Here is a 20969-nt window from a genome sequence, read left to right as displayed (position 1 = left end):
TGTAAAGACGAAGTCAGGTGTTTTTCTTTCGCTTATGACAGGTAAGTAGAATTATTGACGATGCATAGCATCTTATAGCATAAAGCAATAGCCAACTTTCTTCTATCACAGAAGTTTTTAAATGCAGCGATTTGATTGCATTGTACACTAGCAAATACAGCCAATCAGAGCCCTCGGCTCGGTTTACAGTCTTTATGTCGAGGGCTCTGATTGGCTGTGCAATACATTCAAATTACTGCATTCTGTGATACAATAAAGGTGGCTATTGTAGTTGAGGTATTAGACACAGTTGTGAAGATTTCGCATACTTTCATACAGACTGGTAACAACTTTGATCAACAAGATGACATACCAACTGCTCATTACTTTGATCAACAAGATGACATACCGACTGCTAACAACACTGATCAACAAGATGACATACCGACTGCTAAATACTTTGATCAACAAGATGACATATCGACTGCCAACAACGCTGATCAACAAGATGGTCGAATATTTCAACCGCTAAAGTCAATTACCAGATTCAATTTGATAGGAAGTAGACCACCAAGAACACCAGCAACTTCTGGTGCTCAATCATTGGTTAGAAAAGTGTTGGTTTATTTTCTATAACATGATCTGGGAGTCGCGGTAGCCCATGCTCGCTGACCTGAAATCCAGGGTTCAACACGGTTTCCCCCTGTCAGTGATGCAGGTAAGAGGGGCTGACATGAAAAAAGCGTCTAGTCGTTGGATCGGACAATAAACCGAGGCCTCGTGTGCTACAGGCTGTGCATGTTAAAAATCCCTCGACAGTTGGAAATTCAAAAAAGAGAAGGCTAATGCCGCTGTCCTGGCAAAATTTCCCCCAGTGCACCCTGTATGGCGTTCATTAGCCCACATGGTGCTGAAAAGTAAGTAAAAGTATTACTGAAAAGTAAAACTCCATTCATTTTAACATAATCTTGAAACGTAATAGTGCAGGCTAGTCTTGATATTTGTTTTCAGAAGAGAGAAGAAATGTTATTTATTTAAAAGAGTAGGAGATGAAACATGTAGTGATATGGTTGTCAATCCTAATAAAAGATACATTCATAAGGTAAGTGATATTGAATAAGTTCTTTTTCTATATTAATTCAAATCGCCCAGATCTGAGAACCAGTAATTCAGTAAAGATCATTGCCACAAGACGACTCGTCTTTTCTTGAAACTGACATATATAGGTAAGAAATATATAGAATATATATACATGTAGTTCATCAACCAGTGAGATATACTTACTATTTGTAGGTGTCGGAACTTTGGCTTTAACCTCGTAAGTTATAATTATTCTCCATGTGGTATGGGACCTTCCACCGCGTGCTGAAGAGTTTCGTGGGTCTGAGAAAATAAGAGATGATGAATTCATTATCGAGCTATGACCCGTTTACCCAATCTAATTTACATTACAAGATATAAAATAAAAAGGTTCACATTTGGCCCTGTCCACTGAAGTTCACCAAATTAATCTTTAATGTATATAAATCTAAAACATTCTCGGTAAAAGACGTTTTCTGGGAAAGGGGTGTAACTCGTATCTACAAACCTGGTCAATTCAGTCGCCGACCATTGAACTAGACTGTAATTATATTTTATAAGCGGCAGAGGTTCCCAGACCTCAGCAATAATTTGTTTCATCTACATTTCCACAATTCTAAACAAATTTTCTTCTACTCAAGTTGGCCACACTCCTAACACCCAAGTCCCACGCATCAAGTGGGTGAAAATACCTATAGTTAGGAATCGGGTTAAAATTAAGTACGGCAATAATCTACGAAACTTTACATATAATACACCAGAGAATTTAAAAGTTATATCACAGGGAGTTTATATGAAAGTGGTATTTTTTGTCTGTGCGAAATGAAATCTCCCTCAGAAAAGTGGGATGACGTCACCAGAGTTTTATAACAATGAATAAAGATATGTAAATGCAAAAGTTTCGAAAGAGTTGGGGAGACGAGGAAGTTATAAAACGTCACCTAATAAAACAAACCGACGATTTTCTTTTTTTTTGTAGGAAATAAAGTGCAAAAATGGAGCAACGCAACTTTCTTCGGCTCGCTGTAGTGAATGTACTAATGGTTATGTGGGTTGGGATTGTTCACGGCTAATGAAAGGTATAACTCTATGCATTTATTTGGGTTTACCTTCTCCATTAGTCTCTGAAGTCCAAACTATGCCTGTCTATGAGTGTTTTCATTGGATTTTCTGTAACAACGCTTCCAACTACAATTAAGCATATTCGATCTAGAAGCTTAGCTTACATTAGAAACAATTTGGCAAATCCCAAAAGTTTTGTCAATTTATACATTGTGGTCGATAATTTTATCAGAGCATAAAATTCGAAGATATTGTCATAATAACTGAATTATTTTAATAAATGTTTCCTCATCACCGAAACGAATGTCGATTTACAACTAATCCGATTCAATAGCCACTGTAGACTTTAAAGGGATTGTAAATAGGTTTTCTTTATGTGTATGGGACACCTTTGACTTCTTATTGTGACATTCCAATTCTTCGCTCAATACCTGTGGTTCATGCAATTCAAGAAAAAGTTAACCGGAAATGACGTAGCCTCCGCAAGATAATTCATAACCATTATTCCACCAGACCACAATAACATAATAATATGTTATCGCCCTTTACAAAATTGTGGTATTTCTAACTAAAAATTCACATTTAATTCCTTCACCTTTGCCTCATATAAATATTTGTTACGTCTTTTATTGCTTAGTTTTAACGGAATGGCAGAGTTGTATGATATAAGTGCAAATCAAAGCGCTAAAATGGCCAATTTTGAATACAGCCAGGCGAACGTGGTAAATCAAGTTAGTCCAGTAACTTTTTGGTGATATATTACAATAAGACAAGAACATGTTTTGAAAAAAAAATTAAATTTCCAACTACGATCCTAACATCAAATATATTTATCTCACATAAATGTGGTTTTTTTTTTTCATAATTAGGATGTACTCGTATTTCTCTCTTTAACGATATCTGAAATGGATGGTTTGCTTCAAAAACCCAAATCATTAAATTTGGCTAAGTTATTAAAAAATAAAGATAAAATATGTGTTAAAATGATTGGCACTGTTATACAACATCGATAACAGAACTAACTGTTTGATTTAACACCCTTTTGTGAAATCAGTGAGCCAAAGATCAATTAATCTGATTATGTAATTTTTTATTAAACCGTTTGAATTTTTTTGCCTTCTCAATTAACTACAAATGTCTAATACTTGTGTAATATGTCAGTGTGTTTCCAATCTCTTTATAAACCTTAATTGTAGCAGACAATGTAAATTGGCGAAAAATGTAGGCCTATTTTAATTTTTAAAGAAGAATCAAACCATTTCGTGTTATTACTTCGCTATATACTACTATGGATCAAGAAACTTACAGAGAAATATCAACTTAATTAGAAATAAGGCTAATCAACAAACCGATTTAAACTCAACGTACACTTTCAATCAAACTCAAACCTTGTTTACTAGCGTCGACTCCAGCTCAAGATATACAGACCGAATTTTACCACCTTTTACTATCGAATGTTATCCAGTTCATGCGTCTTTTAACTACCGAAAGTTTACATGCTTTTCTTTTCAGTAAGAAATCGTATCATTGATTAAGTGGGTGTGGCAAATCCGGGTTACATTCACCTTTACCTTTAGTATTTGCAATTTTTATAACAAGTTTGCAATTTTTCCCCCTATAAATTTTGCATGAAAATAGTTCACTACTTTGAACAATCTGTGACAAAGCTACATTTGTTTGGGCTTTTTACATTAAAAAGGGAATAGGTTTTACAATTATCGAAATTTTTGAACTTTAACATAAATAACCTTGACCTTTGCAATCCAATAATATGTTCATATTTATTGTGCGATATTTATTATCAGTTTTACATCGACTATAAAAACCGAATTTTCACTACCGAGTGTTAACACTTTTTACTACCGAATATTATCAAATTGATGCGTCTTTTCACTACCGACTTTTAACTACCGAATGTTAACATGCTTTTCTTTCTTTTTGTATTGCAGATTGTTTAGAGGGATATGATGAAGGGCATTATACGAGTGGCGAGGGCGTTTATGTTACACAACCGGATCAAGAATCCACACCTCGAAAAACGTATTGTATCATGTCAAATGGAAGAACTAGAATACAATACAGAGATTCTAGAATATCGCAACTCAATTTCCGGGAAACCTGGGCTAAATATGTGTCTCTGGTTTTGGGAACGTCACCTCCGAATTTTGGTCTGGACTTAACCATGCTCATTATCTGACGTCACAGAGACCGGATGAAGATTTGTTTATATTCTTTACGACTATTAAGTATACAAGTATGCACCGTCATCAGACTTTTGTTGATGTCAAATATTCCAGTGTTCAAATTCAAAATGAATCTCTCAATTTCTCGCTTACGTTTGATCAATATTCAAAAATCTACAATTTTTCTTTAGGCGATTTTATGGCTGGACTTAATGGTTCTCAATTTAGTACATTTGATAGGGATAACGATGGACAATCCGAAGTGTGTTCTACTAAGCACACAGCAGGCGTTTGGTTTGGCCCTGGATGTACCAAGGGAAATCCTAATGGTCCAATGTGTCAGACGCCCTTTCCCTATCGGTGTAATATACCCGATGAATGGTTTTTTGAAACCGGAGATTATGCGAGTTATCTGATGAAAGCAACATGGATAGAAATCGGTAAGACATGAAATTATTAGGCCTATGTTAAAGGGACTGGTGATTATATGTAAATAGTCTTCAGAAGTACTACACATATACGAAAATCGCATTATTCCTTAACAAATAATACAAACTAGGAATTTTACTCACTATTTCTAAATATGTCTTTTCTATATCACAGAATATCTTTAAATGACGAGTCGTCATTTTAACAATCAAACGCGGTTAATTCTGGACACACGTGGATTTGAAGGCTCAAATTTCGACGGTGAACTCTTCACAGTTTATCGTTTGAATCAATATTTGAGCTGCTTCTATTGGAAGCTCTTGTTTCTTAAATCTAATCTATTGTTTCAAATATTAACAGCTCATTGTTTCTAAAATCTAATCTATTGTTTCAAATATTAACAGCTTATTGTTTCTAAAATCTAATCTATTGTTTCAAATATTTACAGCTCATTGTTTCTAAAATCTAATCTATTGTTTCAAATATTTACAGCTCATTGTTTCTAAAATCTTATCTATTGTTTCAAATATTTACAGCTTATTGTTTCTAAAATCTAATCTATTGTTTCAAATATTTACAGCTGATTGTTTCTTAAATCTAATCTATTGTTTCAAATATTTACAGCTCATTGTTTCTAAAATCTAATCTATTGTTTCAAATATTTACAGCTCATTGTTTCTTAAATCTAATCTATTGTTTCAAACATTTACAGCTTAGAAGAAGAAGCCTAACGTTTCTAAATTCTGATCTATTGTTTCAAATATCTACAGCTTATTGTTTCTTAAATTCGAAAATCTGATCTATTGTTTCAAATATTGAAATGTTATTTACAGCTTATTGTTTGAATATTTGAGCTATGTTGTTTGTATTTACATCTTATTATTTTAAATAGTTGAGCTATGTTTATTTACAGCTCATTTTTGTAAAATATTTGGGCTATGTTATTTACATCTTGTTGTTTTAAATTTTTGAGCTATGTTATTTACATCTTGTTGTTTTATATTTTTGAGCTATGTTATTTACATCTTGTTGTTTTAAATATTTGAGCTATGTTATTTACATCTTGTTGTTTTAAATTTTTGAGCTATGTTATTTACATATTGTTGTTTTAAATATTTGAGCTATGTTATTTACATCTAATTGTTTTAAATATTTGAGCTATGTTATTTACAGCTTATTGTTTTAAATATTTAAGCAATGTTTAATTACAATTAATTCTTGTAAATATATGATCTATGTTTAATTAAAGTTCACTGTTTAAAATATTTGAGTCATGTTTATTTGAAGCTTATTGTTTATAATATTACAAGTATGTTTATTAGCAATTTATTGTTTCAAATATCAGAGTTATGTTTACTGACAGAACATTGTTTCGAATAATTAATACATACATAACCTAGTACTAGTAAAAGTATCCTTTAAAACATACATAACCTAGTTCTGATAAAAGTATCTTTATGCATAACATAGTCTTGATAAAGGTATCTTTATACATAACCCAGTTCTGATAAAGGTATCTTTTAAAATATACATAACCTAGTTCTAGTAAAAGTGTTTTTTTTTTTAAATATACATGACCTAGTCCTAGTAAAAGTATCTTTTAAAACATACATAGCCTAGTTCTAGTAAAAGTATCTTTTAAAACATACGTAACCTAGTTCTAGTAAAAGTATCTTGTAAAACATACATAAACTAGTTCTAGTAAAAGTGTCTTTTAAAACATACATAGCCTAGTTCTAGTAAAAGTATCTTTTAAAACATACATAACTTAGTTCTAGTAAAAGTATCTTTTAAAACATACATAGCCTAGTTCTAGTAAAAGTGTCTTTTAATACATACATAACCTAGTTCTAGTAAAAGTGTCTTTTAAAACATACATAACCTAGTCCTAGTAAAAGTATCTTGTAAAACATATATAGCCTAGTTCTAGTAAAAGTGTCTTTTAAAACATATATAGCCTAGTTCTAGTAAAAGTGTCTTTTAATACATACATAACCTAGTTCTAGTAAAAGTATCTTTTAAAACATACGTAACCTAGTTCTAGTAAAAGTGTCTTTTAAAATATACATAACCTTGTCCTAGTAAAAGTATCTATTAAAATATACATAACCTAGTTCTAGTAAAAGTATCTATTAAAATATATATAACCTAGTTCTAGTAAAAGTGTCTTTTAAAACATACACCAGTTCTGATAAAAATATCCTTAAAAGAAACTATAGGAAACAATTTATGAATCATTCTTAACATGTTCATTATTTTTAGTGAAAAACGTAATAAATCATATATAATAACATTGGTAAATGACCCGTTTCTTAAATAACGACTCTAGAACTAAATGATATCGTATACTGATCGCAAAGGTAAATGAATACACACGTCAAGTTAACTTTAAGAAACTAGTAATTACAGACATGACATGATTACAGGTGCGAATTTCCAAACAGGTCTTTTCCTGTTTCAATTTTTTGTCTTAAAGGGACAGATGCTCCATTTTTTTTTACCAGTCAGACTTTAGTCTGAGAAACGGGAATTGCTTAGATACGCCAATCAGTAGTAGTGTTTACAGCTCACCGTCGCAAATTGGAGCCTTCAAATCCATGTGTGTTCAGAACTGTCCGCGTTTGAATGTTAAAATGACGACTCGTCAATTTAAGATACATGTACTCTGTGATATATAGAAAATACATATATAAAAAAAGTCCTAGTTTAAAGTATTTTTTAAAGGAATTATATGATTTAGTACTTCTGAAGACTATTTACATATATTCAAGACAAAAATTGACCACTAAAATGGCGCAATTGTCCCTTTAAAGGAATACTACCCCTTAGAGTGAACATAGATTTTATTATTAAACTTGGCCAATAAGCAGCATAGTATATCAATGGACTTACCTGGTGTCATATCTAAACAACAGAATCCCTGTATCATCGAATAGATCCATTAAACTAAGAAGTTGTTGAACAACGCTAATAAAAATGAATCGTTTATCAATAATTACTTGTAATTTCATGGATACTAATACTAAGTTACTAAGCTTTATGGATTCATCGGATTATGCAGGGATTCTGTTGAATAATTGAATAATCCCTGGTAACTGATGATTATATATTCATATATAGGCAAAATACATGTATGATAATTTCAATTTTATGTTCATTCTAAGAAGTGTTATTCATTTCATAGGGAAACAAATTCTATACCAGTTTTTTTTTACACAGAACACCCTGAACTCCGAGTCGTTCCGCTTGCTTAAACGCCTTGAAACAAATATACGAAGATTTATAAAAAGTATGTGTGTTTTATTGGCAATACCGGTAGTGTAGTTGTACAATGACTTGCTTTGACTTTCAATACAAAGTATTTTATGTATTTTTAAAGTTTATATTTAAAAAATGTTGAAATATACCGAAAACCCTTGCCATAATCTATTAATGACGATATTTGAGCCTATAATCATCAGTGGGGTAGAATAATTGAAATATGCCTTCTGGCGTATGAGGCCTTGATCTTTCCCATATTTCACATTTCAAACCAGATACTTAGGGTTGGTCTTTGGGCAACCTCAATTAATCCACCCAGAGTCAGATAACAGAACGATAAACGTGTACTTAAATACTGTCAGTGTAACAATGAAAAACTTTGAGAACAGGACAAAAAGCAATAGATTCATTTACACGTCGAATGAATAAGAAGGGTGACAGCAACGATCCCTGTGGCAATCCATTTTCAAATGATTTGTTCACACGAAGGTAGATATTGACGCAAATATTTTCTGGAACACAAAAAGGATATTGTTCATAATTTTGGAAAAGATTAGCTGACATCTTTAGAAATAAAATACTGGTAAGTAAATGAACAAGCTGGTTAGATTCATTCATCTCAAATAATTCTAAATTGTATTGAATTTGGATATAGGGCCAGGTAGGCCTACAAGTATTTTTTTTTTTATCTTATCATTATTCTAGTATATCGTTCAATTGAATTCAACTGGCGACTGAAGCAAGGAGAAGGTATAACTGAACTAATCGAGTTCAAATATTAGTTCAAGAAAGTAAAAATACTTGAAAAATAAAAATTATTTATTTGAAATATGGTTTTGTTTGACCACATGATTTCCTTGTAAAAATCATCATTACGATATGATGGTAATTAATGTCAATTACTCATTTCTAAAATGTTTTTAGTATAACTTAGTTAAAGGGAAAGTGTGTGTCATTTGATTGGTTTTTGTAGTAATGAATTATTTTACCCCTTTCCTTCGGTGAAAATTTCTATAGCAGTCTGATTTTCTTCAATTTTTTTTTCACTATTTGGCTTATAAGCAAGATTTGATCATTTCTAAATATATGAAAAACATTAGCCTAAACTGCCACTTTAAATATCGACTTTTTACTACCGAAAACACAACCAACTGCCACGCACTGTATTCTCGGATCTACGCGCTTATATGCTTTGACTTTTATTTTAAATTTATTATTGTCATATAAATTATGATATCTCTAACAAAAAATACGAAAAATAGATTGAATTTTAATTTTAATTTTTGGCATATTCCACCTGGTGAAGCTCCTTTAATAGTAGGTTGATAAGACTCTGTCAGAACATAACTAAACTACTTTAAAGGAAAACAAAAGTAGAAAGACAAGGTAATTAAAATAACTTGAACTTGTTGATGTCACATTATTTATAATCTGAAATATTTTATAGGTCTTTATCTTAAAGGTATACTACCTCTTAGGATGACCAAAAAATTGAAATTTTTAAACTTGCCCAAAATGAGTCTTTATACATCGGTGGACTTAACAGGTGTCATGACTTAACTATTGAAAGACGCTTTTAAGCAAGTTACAATAATTACTTAGTTTAATGAATTATTACTAAGTTTTATGGATTTATTGGATTATAGAAGGATTCTGTCGTATAGCAATGACACCAGGTAAGCCCACTGATGAATATGTACTCATTTGGACAAGTTTAAAAAAATAATTTTTTTGTCAATCTAAGAGATAGTATATCTTTAACTAAACGAATATCTTTGTTGTCTTTGTATGTATTTCAGATGCTATTTTTGAATACTGCTATTATTGTACAGATATTGCTATTTTTTCTTGTGTATTGAGTTTGACTATGGTTAAAAAAAATTCTTTTGAAAAACAAGTCGGTAAATAGTACTAAATACAGTGCATTATTAAGTAACTGAAAAAAGTAGTCAATGAAAAGATCAATGAAAATTATCAATGCAATGATACTGACGTAAATAACTTTAAATATGCGGAATTTTCAAATACTTGTCTGACCAAATGCATTGCAAAAAAAACAAAAAAAATTCTGCTATATTCAGAAGATTCAAACGATAAAATTTTTGCCAACTTGTGCGAAAATGTACAATTTTTAAAAAATGTTCAATTACTAAAATCGCACCACTTCACTCCAAGTCATTTTTGCATAAAAGCCAAACTATTTTATGCTATGAGCACAGACAATGGTAGAAATCACATGAAACATGTTGGATTCACAATATCCTGAGTCAGAAAATAAAAGGATATTTGATGAAATACATCAAATTTAAAAAAAAATAATTCTTTCAAAAATATAATTTTTCATTTCGTATTATTTCATATTATCAATAAAAAGAAAGTATTTCAAAATTTTATGAAATTAAAATTTCTAGGCTATCGACCTTTAATATTTTACGTCATTAGATATTGCCTCTTTAATGTTGTATCTATTCAGATGGTGTTTGAAAATGGAGTAATTTAGAACGACAGTAATGTATGTCTACTGTTAGTAGAGAAAATGAACTGACATTCTGGTGAGAATTGAGATAGATTTATACCTAGTTGTTAAATAGTTAAAGTTAGATTAGGTTTGTATTTTAACTTGTTAACTCTAGTCAGAGTTCTAAATTCATTGTCAAAAGTCACGTTACAGTCAACGGTAATTAGGTTTGTATTGACCATCAAATGTATCAACAAATTCACAGCTAAATTAAAGGGATTGTAAAGAGATTTTCTTAAAATTGTATGTACATCGGGGACACTGATAGCATCAATTTACACCATTCAAATTTTCAATCAGACATCTGTGGTTCCTTCTATTCAACATAACTAAACCTCAGTGTTTGATGACGTGACTAATTGCGAAATGTGGCGTCGTCAAACACTTAGTTTTAGTGGAATTGCAGGAACCACCATAGACGTCTGATAGAAAATTGGAATGGTGCAAATTGATGCTATCAGTGTCCTTGATATACTTACAATTTTTAGAAAAACGTTTTTCAATATTTAGCTGTAAATTTTTTGATACAATCCCTTTAACATTACAGAGTATTCGGAGACTTTCTAATATCACATCTGACTATTGAATGTGTAGACTCTATATTTTATTTTCTAGTGACATGTTCATTTTAAAGGTTTGATTTGAATTGTCTCTTCTTTAAATGGTGTCAATGGATGTTCTGTAGTCGCTGTATGCTTTTTTGAGATACTTATAGCTTCAATTGCAGCACTATTTACAGTTCACGTTTGTGGGTCCTGTGATCCAGAAAAAAACTGTCGCAAAAACCATTTATCTTGAAGCTTAAGGTGCCCTAAATAAGCATTGAAAACCTCCTTAAAATTCCATTAATTTCATATTTAACAATTTCGAACAGACTTATTTTCCGGATCCCAGAGAATAATCGTTTTTTAGAATATGTTTTTCACACTTATTCAAATTACTTTAAATCTGTGGATCAAAAATTCATTCATCAAAGAACGTAGACTGAATATACCGTACACTCTTCATTATTGCGTATGTATGCGTTTTTTTTGCCGTTAATGGACTAATAAGGATGGTCAACGTCATGCAGTGTGCAATACATAGAATTTTGTTGCTTTAGTTGCTCTTGCCTTTTGTGTTTCGTGCATCACTGTGAGATAGGGCGGGAAATGAAATGAAACGAATGGAGTTTTACGTTCCACTTTTCTGCATCATTGTGATAGGGAGATCTTTAAAATATAATAAGTAAAATATAACCAAATTCTGTATTTACAGCTTGTATTGTATGATAATTACATGATATATGAAGAACTCCTTATGAAGTTGCTATTTAGAGGGTGTGTCTAATACTCGACCGTTCTCGTGAATATGTCATTTGTTTGAAATCCATATATCAACAAATCATTAATGGTGGACTCAAGTGAACATCTACTGTAAATCATGGCCCGGTGAATGAATTAGATGGACTATGTATTGAAATTATTTTGGACATTGATAACGCATGAATTAACGTATCACATACATGGTTGAGAAGGTATCTTGAAAGTGTAGCCGAGAACATCATTAAGTTTCAAAATGAACTTTGGTTCACAATAATATATAGAATCGTACTTGCTGTGCTACAATATTGATATCGTGATAAGTTGGAGACAGTGTGTATATAATAGTCTAATATGGATTGGATAAGTACGATTTTCTAAATCTCAATGTAGTGTTTTGTGTCAAATACACATCGATTCACAAAAATAATTATATCGAATTGTAATGGATGTGCTACAATATTGATATCGTGATAAGTTGGAGACAATGTGTATATAATAGTCTAATATGGATTGGATAAGTACGATTTTCTAATTTAGATGAAGTGTTTTGTATCAAATACATTTTGATAGTCAAAAAATATTGAAGCGTGCTGTATGTGCTACAATATTGACATCGTGATAAGTCTAATGAGATATTTCTGTATTCGAAAAGGAATAAATGGATAAATACAATTTTCTCAATGTTCGTTGATCGTCGTGCTATATTATAATGTGGATATCATCGAAAATCAAATCATACATATTGTGACACAATATTGATATCGTGACAGGCGTGTGGTATTTTTTTATGTTGAAAGCACCCTACGTTTTTTTTGATAAATATTCCCAATGTTCTTAGATGCTTTGTCATCTACAAATCATACTTGCAATTTCAAAAATCAATCGAATCGTACTGGATGTGCTATCTTATTGATATCGTGATAATATTATCGCGATATATATATGCTGACTAACACGATCTAGCGGACATTCCTAGAAAGTGGTTAATACCATGTTAAGTGCATATGATATTTCTATGTTGGAAAAATTAGTATTCGATGTTCTCGATACAAATGGATCATAGTAAGTACAAGCCATACTATTTTGATCAACCGTAATCACGATCAAATATAAGGATCATGCAGCGCGATTCGTATCGTAATGATATAACGTGGGTGATATTGTGATGAAGGTGATATCAATGACAAATATAACATGTTTATTTTGTGATATTTAATGGATATAATTATTGATTGTGATAAATGGAAAAGACGTTTTATTCACATACATGTTCATAATCTATATCGTGATAACTGTCAACGTACTATTATCTCCATGTTGAGGCCACATATATGTCAATGACCAATTCATGCAGAATGATTGTGATATAAGCCTATTCGTATTGTGATAATTAGGTTTCATTATGGCTAGTATTTCTAAGAATCTTTCCAGGCCAGAAACGCGGACCGGAAGTGTATCGATCACGATTTACTTTGGCGAAAACACTTTCCCCAAAACACACATAACAAACCGTCTGGAACCTATGTTGTTTCCTTTCGATCCGTACACAGAAGTCGTTCATTTGAATTACACAGATTATTCAGTAGGTAATCGTGTTGATTCTTTAGAGGTAGCAGACGACGAGCTCTTGACAACTCCGTCAATTGCCATCATGTTGTTTGCACCCGAACGAGGGCCTGTAAATGCCGAAAAACTGAAAAGAGAGTTACTGAAACCACCGTGGCAGCTACATCATACCGTAATCCTTCAGAAGAAAAGTGTAGCATTAAGAACTGTAGCTCAACAGGATTTCTATGAACTGTCAAATGAGCTGCCACTTTGGAGTGTGTGTCCGACCTTAATGGATCAAGAGTACATACGCATCCAATTATTTGTGAAAAACTACCAGAAAATGGTAGAGTTTTACAGACTCCTCACTAATGGAGAAGGAACGAGCAGAAAGCCTGGGTTCTGTTTCTTTCAATTAAATACGCCAACTGGTCAAAAGATTCAACTGTCTCTGCAATACTGTTCGTCTATAACTCCATTACAAGTGCGGAATGCAATTCTGTCGTTTCGGACTAGAGAAATAGCTGCCATGCAATCAAAATGTCGTCTCATTAAACTTTCTGGCAATGTGTACACTACTCGTGATCCGGATGGAAACACGATACGTCTTGTGGACGAAAGACCCAATCCTGAAGACATAATGATCACAAAGCCACATTTGACATTATTCAGTGAAAGAAACCATTCAGATAGTCAAGATTCTGGATTATTTTCTGATTGTGAGAAATCACCAAAATATCCAGACTATCCTTGTGCTAAAAGTTACGTTACGCGAAGAGGTCTTAAATCCGACATGAGGAAATCGACTTCTCTTAAATCCATCGTGAAATATACAGATGAGTCAGATTTTGAAGATCCTTGGGGTGGAAGTCAGTATAATGTTTCAGTTAACCCAGAACAAAAGTACAAATTACTTCCAATTAAGACATCCATACCGAAAACACAACCGAATCAAGGATACAGTGATGTTATACATATAAATCCAAATAAGGCAGCACACGTTCAGAAATGCCGCCAGTGTGGTTATAGAGAAGATAAACTTCCGGTTGCTTTTGGTAAAACCGGAAGTGTACCACAAACGTGCCATAATGTAGATTACCAAAAGACATGTGCTAGAACGGCTGATGACATGCGTGATTCTGACAAGCGATCTTCATCAGGACGATACCACATCTTACCAGAAGAAACATACAATGATACGTTTACACGTAATGCTTTGCGAAGTAAATCTTTTGATTCTGCCTCTATTAGATCATTCCATAAACCTAAAAATAGATCAGTTATACAAATACTGTCTGATAAAATATTATCAAAAGAGAAAAAGTTTCAATGGACGAGTTTGAACTCCGTTGTATTTGATAGGTCGAGCATTACAAATAGAATTTCAGAAGATATTTGGTATCAGAACCCAAAACTATTCCGAATTCTTGGTCCACCGGAAGTTACACATCGGCCAGTTGCCGGTGTGGTAAGGAAGAAAAAAGGAAGTGATCACAACTATTATTCTGACGGAGAAATGATATCTAAAGACTCCAAAGTACGCAAACGGAAACAATTTTTGCGTCAAGCAAAATTGAAACCGGGCGATAGAGATTTTCAAACTGAGAACCAAATCGGTTCCCTGGTTTGTATATCAGCTTAGATAGCTTATTTATGATAAACTATGAATTAAATATTTTATGCAATAATATTGTCACCCATCTATATACCATCTAACACTACCAATTGAAATCAGCCATCCATTCAGTCTCATTAGGTCCGTTGAAATGGCACAACTACATCTAACAGGCGATCAACTGGATTGGTCGACTCCACTAATTCATTTGTCATGACTTTCTACGTTAAATCGCGAAAAAAAGGACAAACGGGTTGTGAATCTGTCGCTTTAAGAATAGTTTCTCACTACACAAGAATAGAAACAAAACCTGTTGACATCAAATTCCTTTATAAAATCAAAACAGCATATTTTATAAACAATAATATAAATTTTTATATGAAATAAAAAGCATACCTCTTAATGACAAATTCAAATGTCAATTGCATTGCACTGCAATTCTTTTCCTGTTAAATTTTACGAGAAAGTGCTAGCAGCGAGGTTGCCAATGGATTTACGTAGAAACACCATCTTTGATCAGTGTGTACTTTACATAGCTTTTGAAAAACTTTCAAAAAAGGCGATTTGGTGCATTCAGCTTAATCTTTTATGCATTGCAATAATTCCTGATTGCCTCCATGTGCATATATGCGGTAGCTTTTCCCTTTTACAATTTGGCATGAAGAGGCTATTTATTAAGGCACATACAAAAATTAAAATTGTCTTTAGTGGTCCATTGATTAGTAAATTATTTCAGCTCATAAACAAATTTAAGATTAGAATCTTTCATCTTTTCTTTATAAACTTCATCAAACCATTCGTTTTCTGCTACCGTAAACCAATTCTTCCAGTCCCCCACGTCACCTAAAATTATAAAAAAAAATTATATGTAGGCTCAAAATTATGGAGAAAATAACATAAACAAAAGCCCAACCAAGACAGTCCTTTTCTGGATCCTTTAGCCTCTAGGCTTTAAGAAAATTTGCCAGTCGTCAGCTTCATGTGCTTACCTTTTCTATAAATCATAGATTGTACATCTGCTAGTCCTGTAAAATAGTTACCTTTTCTATAAATTATAGATTGACCGCCTGCTAAGTCCTGTAAGAATGTTACCTTTTCTATAAATTATAGATTGACCGCCTGCTAGTCCTGTAAAATAGTTACCTTTTCTATACATAATAGATTGTCCATCTGCTTGTCATGTAAAATAGTTACTTTTTCTATAAATTATAGTTTGTCCGCCTGCTTGTCCTTTTAGAATCGTTACCGTTTCCATAAATTATAGATTGTCCGCCTGCTTGTCCTTTTAGAATCGTTACCGTTTTCATAAATTATAGATTGTCCGCCTGCTTGTCCTTTTAGAATCGTTACCGTTTTCATAAATTATAGATCCGTCCGTCTGCTAGTCCTATACAATAGCTGCCTTTCTATCAATTATAGATTGACCGCCTGCTAGTCCTGTAAAATAGTTACCTTTTCTATACATAATAGATTGTCCATCTGCTAGTCCTGTAATATTGTAACCGTTTCCATAAATTATAGATTGCCCGCCTGCTAAGTCCTGTAAGAATGTTACCTTTTCTATAAATTATAAATTGTCCGTCTGCTAGTCCTGTAAGATAGGTATCTTTTCTATGAATTATAGATTGTTAGATCATTACCTTTTCTGTACATTATAGATTGTCCGTCTGCTAAGCCTGTTAGGTGCCCTTTTCGACTATGCATGCTTGAAAAAGTACATCGTTCACTTATATCCTTTATTAGTTCTTCATTTCTCTCTAATTCTAAAAAATCGCTGATTTTTCGTACTTCATTGATCAGGTCCTGAAAGAAAGTGTGATTAGATACAACATGATATAAATGGAGGCAATTCATATATAATCTCTAAACGCCCATATCATAATCAAGGGCTTTAAAATAAAAATACCACGTCTTCTTTTTCTACAATTGAGTGAAAACGAGCCACTTTATAAGTCTAAAGCCGTGACGATAAACAATCGATCTGTCCATTGATAAGTGGATATTTTTTCCAATTTGTCTCTCCGTATTTATCTAGGAAAATCTCTTCTAATAAGCTTGTATAGAAGTCGAAATTGTATAATGATTTCGAATTTCGTATACCTTCTTTAATTGTTCATATTCTAAAGATAATATATCTAGATCTGAATTTTGACAAACTTCTTCATATTCTTTAACATAATCAAACCACGAACCATAGTCCACTGAAAAGATCAGATACAATGAAACGAAATGTTACGTTCTGCTGTAGGGGAGATAATTAGCATGAGGTCATGATTTAATATCTTAAATGAGGGACTGTTCGCTGGGAGCTCATAGCGCTATTTAAGAACTCAACTATAAGAAAGTTAAGATGGAATAGGGCGGGGCCGGGGGCGAAGCCAGGGAAGTCAAGAGTTCTATCATGCCCTCCTCTCTCTGCTACCGATCACCACTGTGTGTATACAATCCAACCTCTGGTTTAGAACATTGGCTTTTGTGGCAGTGGCAGTGGCAGTGGCAGTGTGTCGGTAGCGAATTGGATTGCCGTCTGCTTTGCGGTTAGATGTATGGGGGGTCTGGTGCCTATGCAAAGTGCTTGCGAGAGTTGACTTACAAGCATGAATATGCAAGAAAACGTACCTCCTTCCACCCATAACCTCAGATAATCTGAAAATTGTCCTGAATATTCATAATATTTGGACAATTTGATGGTATGGTTGTAAAACGAAACAGATGCATCTTTGGGATTTCTTCTTATGTAAAGGATTTTGGGCTTTTTGGTGTGTATATCTGTAGGTAGATCGTGAAATCTATAATGGGTGTTTAGAATTCTAGGCAATGGTTTGGCATCCAGTATATCTTGTTTCACATATTCAATCATAAAGTCACTTTTTGAAACAACAGGCACATCTGTTGTTCCCAATTTGAGCATCTGGGCAATCTCGAATAACCAGTGAGTTCCTAAAATAAAAACCAAAAGGCCACTGAGGTTCGTCAAGCATATATTTCAGAAAAAATAACTTGCTAGAACCCTCCGCGACGTATATAAATTCAATATAAGTGTACAGCTATCCGTATCATTTTGCGGAATCAGGACCCTTTGTAGGATTCGTCTACGATCAAATAAATTATTCCAGGGTCATAACATCGGTAATACATGTGAAGGTGTGCAGCTTGGGTACTGATTTTGAACTCTTTCGGTTGTTTAAGCGAATAATAATTTGACAATTGTATATTATAAGAGTCTTTTCCAAGATTGAAATTTCTACCTGATTTCGGGTAAGCCAAAATGATGACGTCATCTTCTCTCAACTTCAAACTTTTCACATTTTCTAAAACCTCTGGATCAAATTTGGGCATCAATCTACCATCTTTTAACTTCCTAACAACCACTGTATTACCACTTGAGTCTGGTATCTTCACTAAGGCCATTCTGAATAAAATTATGATAGGTTGTGATTATGAATATATACCTATAACTGAAATATTCATTATTCAAATTTAACTAGGGTGTATACAAGTTCTTTTTGTATCGGCAGAGGATACTTTGTGATTATGAATATGGCAGCCACTGGAAAGGAACTGTACGTGTAATTTAGCGTACATACTATCAGAAATGAAAGTGTACGTATGATATATTACATACTGTTAGTAATGAAAGTGTACGTATAATATAGTGTATATACTATTAGAAATGAAAGTGTACGTATAATATAGCGTACATGTATACTATTAGAAATGAAAGTTAGTGTATAATATAGCGTACCTACTATTAGAAATTAAAGTGTGCGTATCATATAGCGTACATACTATTAGAAATGAAAGTGTTCGTATCATATAGCGTACATACTATTAGAAATGAAAGTGCGCGTATAATATAGCGTACATACTATTAGAAATAAAAGTGTGAGTATTATATAGCGTACATACTATTAGAAATGAAAGTGTGAGTATAATATAGTGTACATACTATTAGAAATGAAAGTGTGCGTATAATATAGCGTACATACTATTAGAAATGAAAGTGTTCGTATCATATAGCGTACATACTATTAGAAATAAAAGTGTGAGTATTATATAGCGTACATGCTATTAGAAATGAAAGTGTGAGTATAATATAGTGTACATACTATTAGAAATGAAAGTGTGCGTATAATATAGCGTACCTACTATTAGAAATGAAAGTGTTCGTATCATATAGCGTACATACTATTATAAATGAAAGTGTGGGTACAATATAGCGTACATACTATTATAAATGAAAGTGTGGGTACAATATAGCGTACATACTATTAGAAATGAAAGTGTGTGTGTCATATAGCGTGCATACTATTAGGAATGAAAGTGTGTGTGTCATATAGCGAACATGTTATATATGAAAGTGTACGTATAATATAGCGTACATCTATTAGAAATGAAACACATGTCATATAGCGTACATACTATTAGAAATGAAAGTGTGCGTGTTATATAGCGAACATGTTATATATGAAAGTGTACGTATAATATAGCGTACATCTATTAGAAATGAAACACATGTCATATAGCGTACATACTATTAGAAAAGAAAGTGTCATATGTGCGTGTCATATAGCGTACATATCGTTATAACTGAAGTGTGTGTGTCAGCGTACATACTATTAGAAATGAAAGTGTTCGTATAATGTAGCGTACATACTATTAGAAATGAAAGTGTGCGTATCATATAGCGTACGTAGGCTAACTAAATGAGATGAAAGTGTTAGTAACTCCCATATTGTATAATATTTAAGGAATGAAATTGGATCTTGTTATTGTTATCGTTATTGTTATCATCCTGTGACAAGACAAATGACCCAGAGAAGCAGGTCATGTGGGTTTTGTCCTCTGAAAAAGCAACGATTATTTTTTCCTTAATGATATAAAGATCCACATTCATTCCCTACATCTACTATGATCCATCTATTCAAATAAAAACTCTGGAGCCCATGGTTTCACGCGGGGGGTTGATAAATCAGACTTACCTACAAAGGAACACAGTGATGAGCTACTGTTAATGTTTGCCCAACTACGACAAATCGCTGACTCTACTAACGTTTGATCGTTGGTTTGTAACTTCGCACCTCTGATGATGCGAACTGTCTCCAATTAACCGAGTCTTATGTTTATGACTTTAAGCCAACCGATAACCGTCACACATATCTACGAGATAAGAGCTAACAAATTTAGGACAAGAGGCAATAATTAAGATTAGATAACAATTTAGTTCCTTTTGTTCGTCTTCATTGTTATGGAAGACCTATTAGCTCAAAATCCTTCGTTAGTATTTCCTAATTGTTATTTTCTAATTGGTAATCTCTAATTTCAATTTATTAATTTTCATTTGCGGCTAAACTGAACATAAGCATTAATAGTATCAAGACCAAAATCAGGATCAACTTCCGAGATGTCATATAAAGTTGGTTTCTTATTTTGAAACAGTTAACAGTGCCCATAACGTCATGCTGGTGATGTTTAAAGGGACAGAAGTGCTATTTTAAGGGGTTGATTTTAGTCTTGCAAATAATTATGTAAACAGTCTTCATAAATACAATAAATGTATCGAAATCGCATAATGTTTGTTAACATTTCTAATTCACAATGGTCTGTAAGAATTTACTGTTGTGGAATTCGCTATGAAAAGTTGTTATAAGAACGACAAAGCGGGAACATTGGATTTTGAGCTGATCGGTCTTCCATAGTATTTGTAATACAACATGGTTTGATGAATTGTGGGAAAGCGAAATCTAAAGTAGAGCAATATGGCAGCTCTATTGCTCTATCGTATGGGTCAGTGTAAACAGCATCCCCCATTCGTCTCAACATCCAGATATTATGTATCGGGATTTAGAACTAAATAGTCAGCGTATAGCATTTAGAAGATAATGTTTTACTATTCTACGAACACTTTCACTTAAGTTAGTCTATATAGGCCTAGACCATATATTATAGTTATAGACCACGAATGTTTTAATTGCTGCAGACACCTCACA

At 32.8% G+C, this 20969-nt stretch overlaps 3 protein-coding genes across 3 annotated transcripts; 2 read left to right on the top strand and 1 right to left on the bottom strand.

Moving 5' to 3' along the window:
* Positions 1-4257: 4257 nt before the first annotated feature.
* LOTGIDRAFT_98186 (hypothetical protein) lies at positions 4258-4602 on the top strand (the record flags this gene model as incomplete). Its single annotated transcript, XM_009056361.1, has 1 exon — positions 4258-4602. A coding segment is annotated over one exon (345 nt), but the record flags the coding sequence as incomplete, so codon positions are not given.
* An 8616-nt stretch (positions 4603-13218) lies between these two features.
* Positions 13219-15006, top strand: LOTGIDRAFT_175342 (hypothetical protein; the record flags this gene model as incomplete). Its single annotated transcript, XM_009056360.1, has 1 exon — positions 13219-15006. One exon carries the CDS (start codon positions 13219-13221, stop codon positions 15004-15006), a length of 1788 nt encoding a protein of 595 aa, XP_009054608.1.
* A 288-nt stretch (positions 15007-15294) lies between these two features.
* LOTGIDRAFT_227335 (hypothetical protein) lies at positions 15295-20158 on the bottom strand. The gene is made up of 6 exons (XM_009056359.1): positions 19962-20158; positions 18228-18391; positions 17599-17919; positions 17080-17180; positions 16620-16782; positions 15295-15822 (listed from the first exon to the last, which is right to left on the bottom strand). The coding sequence occupies exons 2-6, from the start codon at positions 18388-18390 to the stop codon at positions 15707-15709; spliced, it is 864 nt and encodes a 287-aa protein (XP_009054607.1). The 5' UTR covers position 18391; positions 19962-20158; the 3' UTR covers positions 15295-15706.
* Positions 20159-20969: the final 811 nt, after the last annotated feature.

Source organism: Lottia gigantea (assembly GCF_000327385.1).
Source record: "Lottia gigantea unplaced genomic scaffold LOTGIsca_270, whole genome shotgun sequence".
Taxonomy (NCBI): domain Eukaryota; kingdom Metazoa; phylum Mollusca; class Gastropoda; family Lottiidae; genus Lottia; species Lottia gigantea.
Note: the sequence above shows the minus strand (reverse complement) of the source record. Positions and strands in the feature narration are given on the sequence as shown.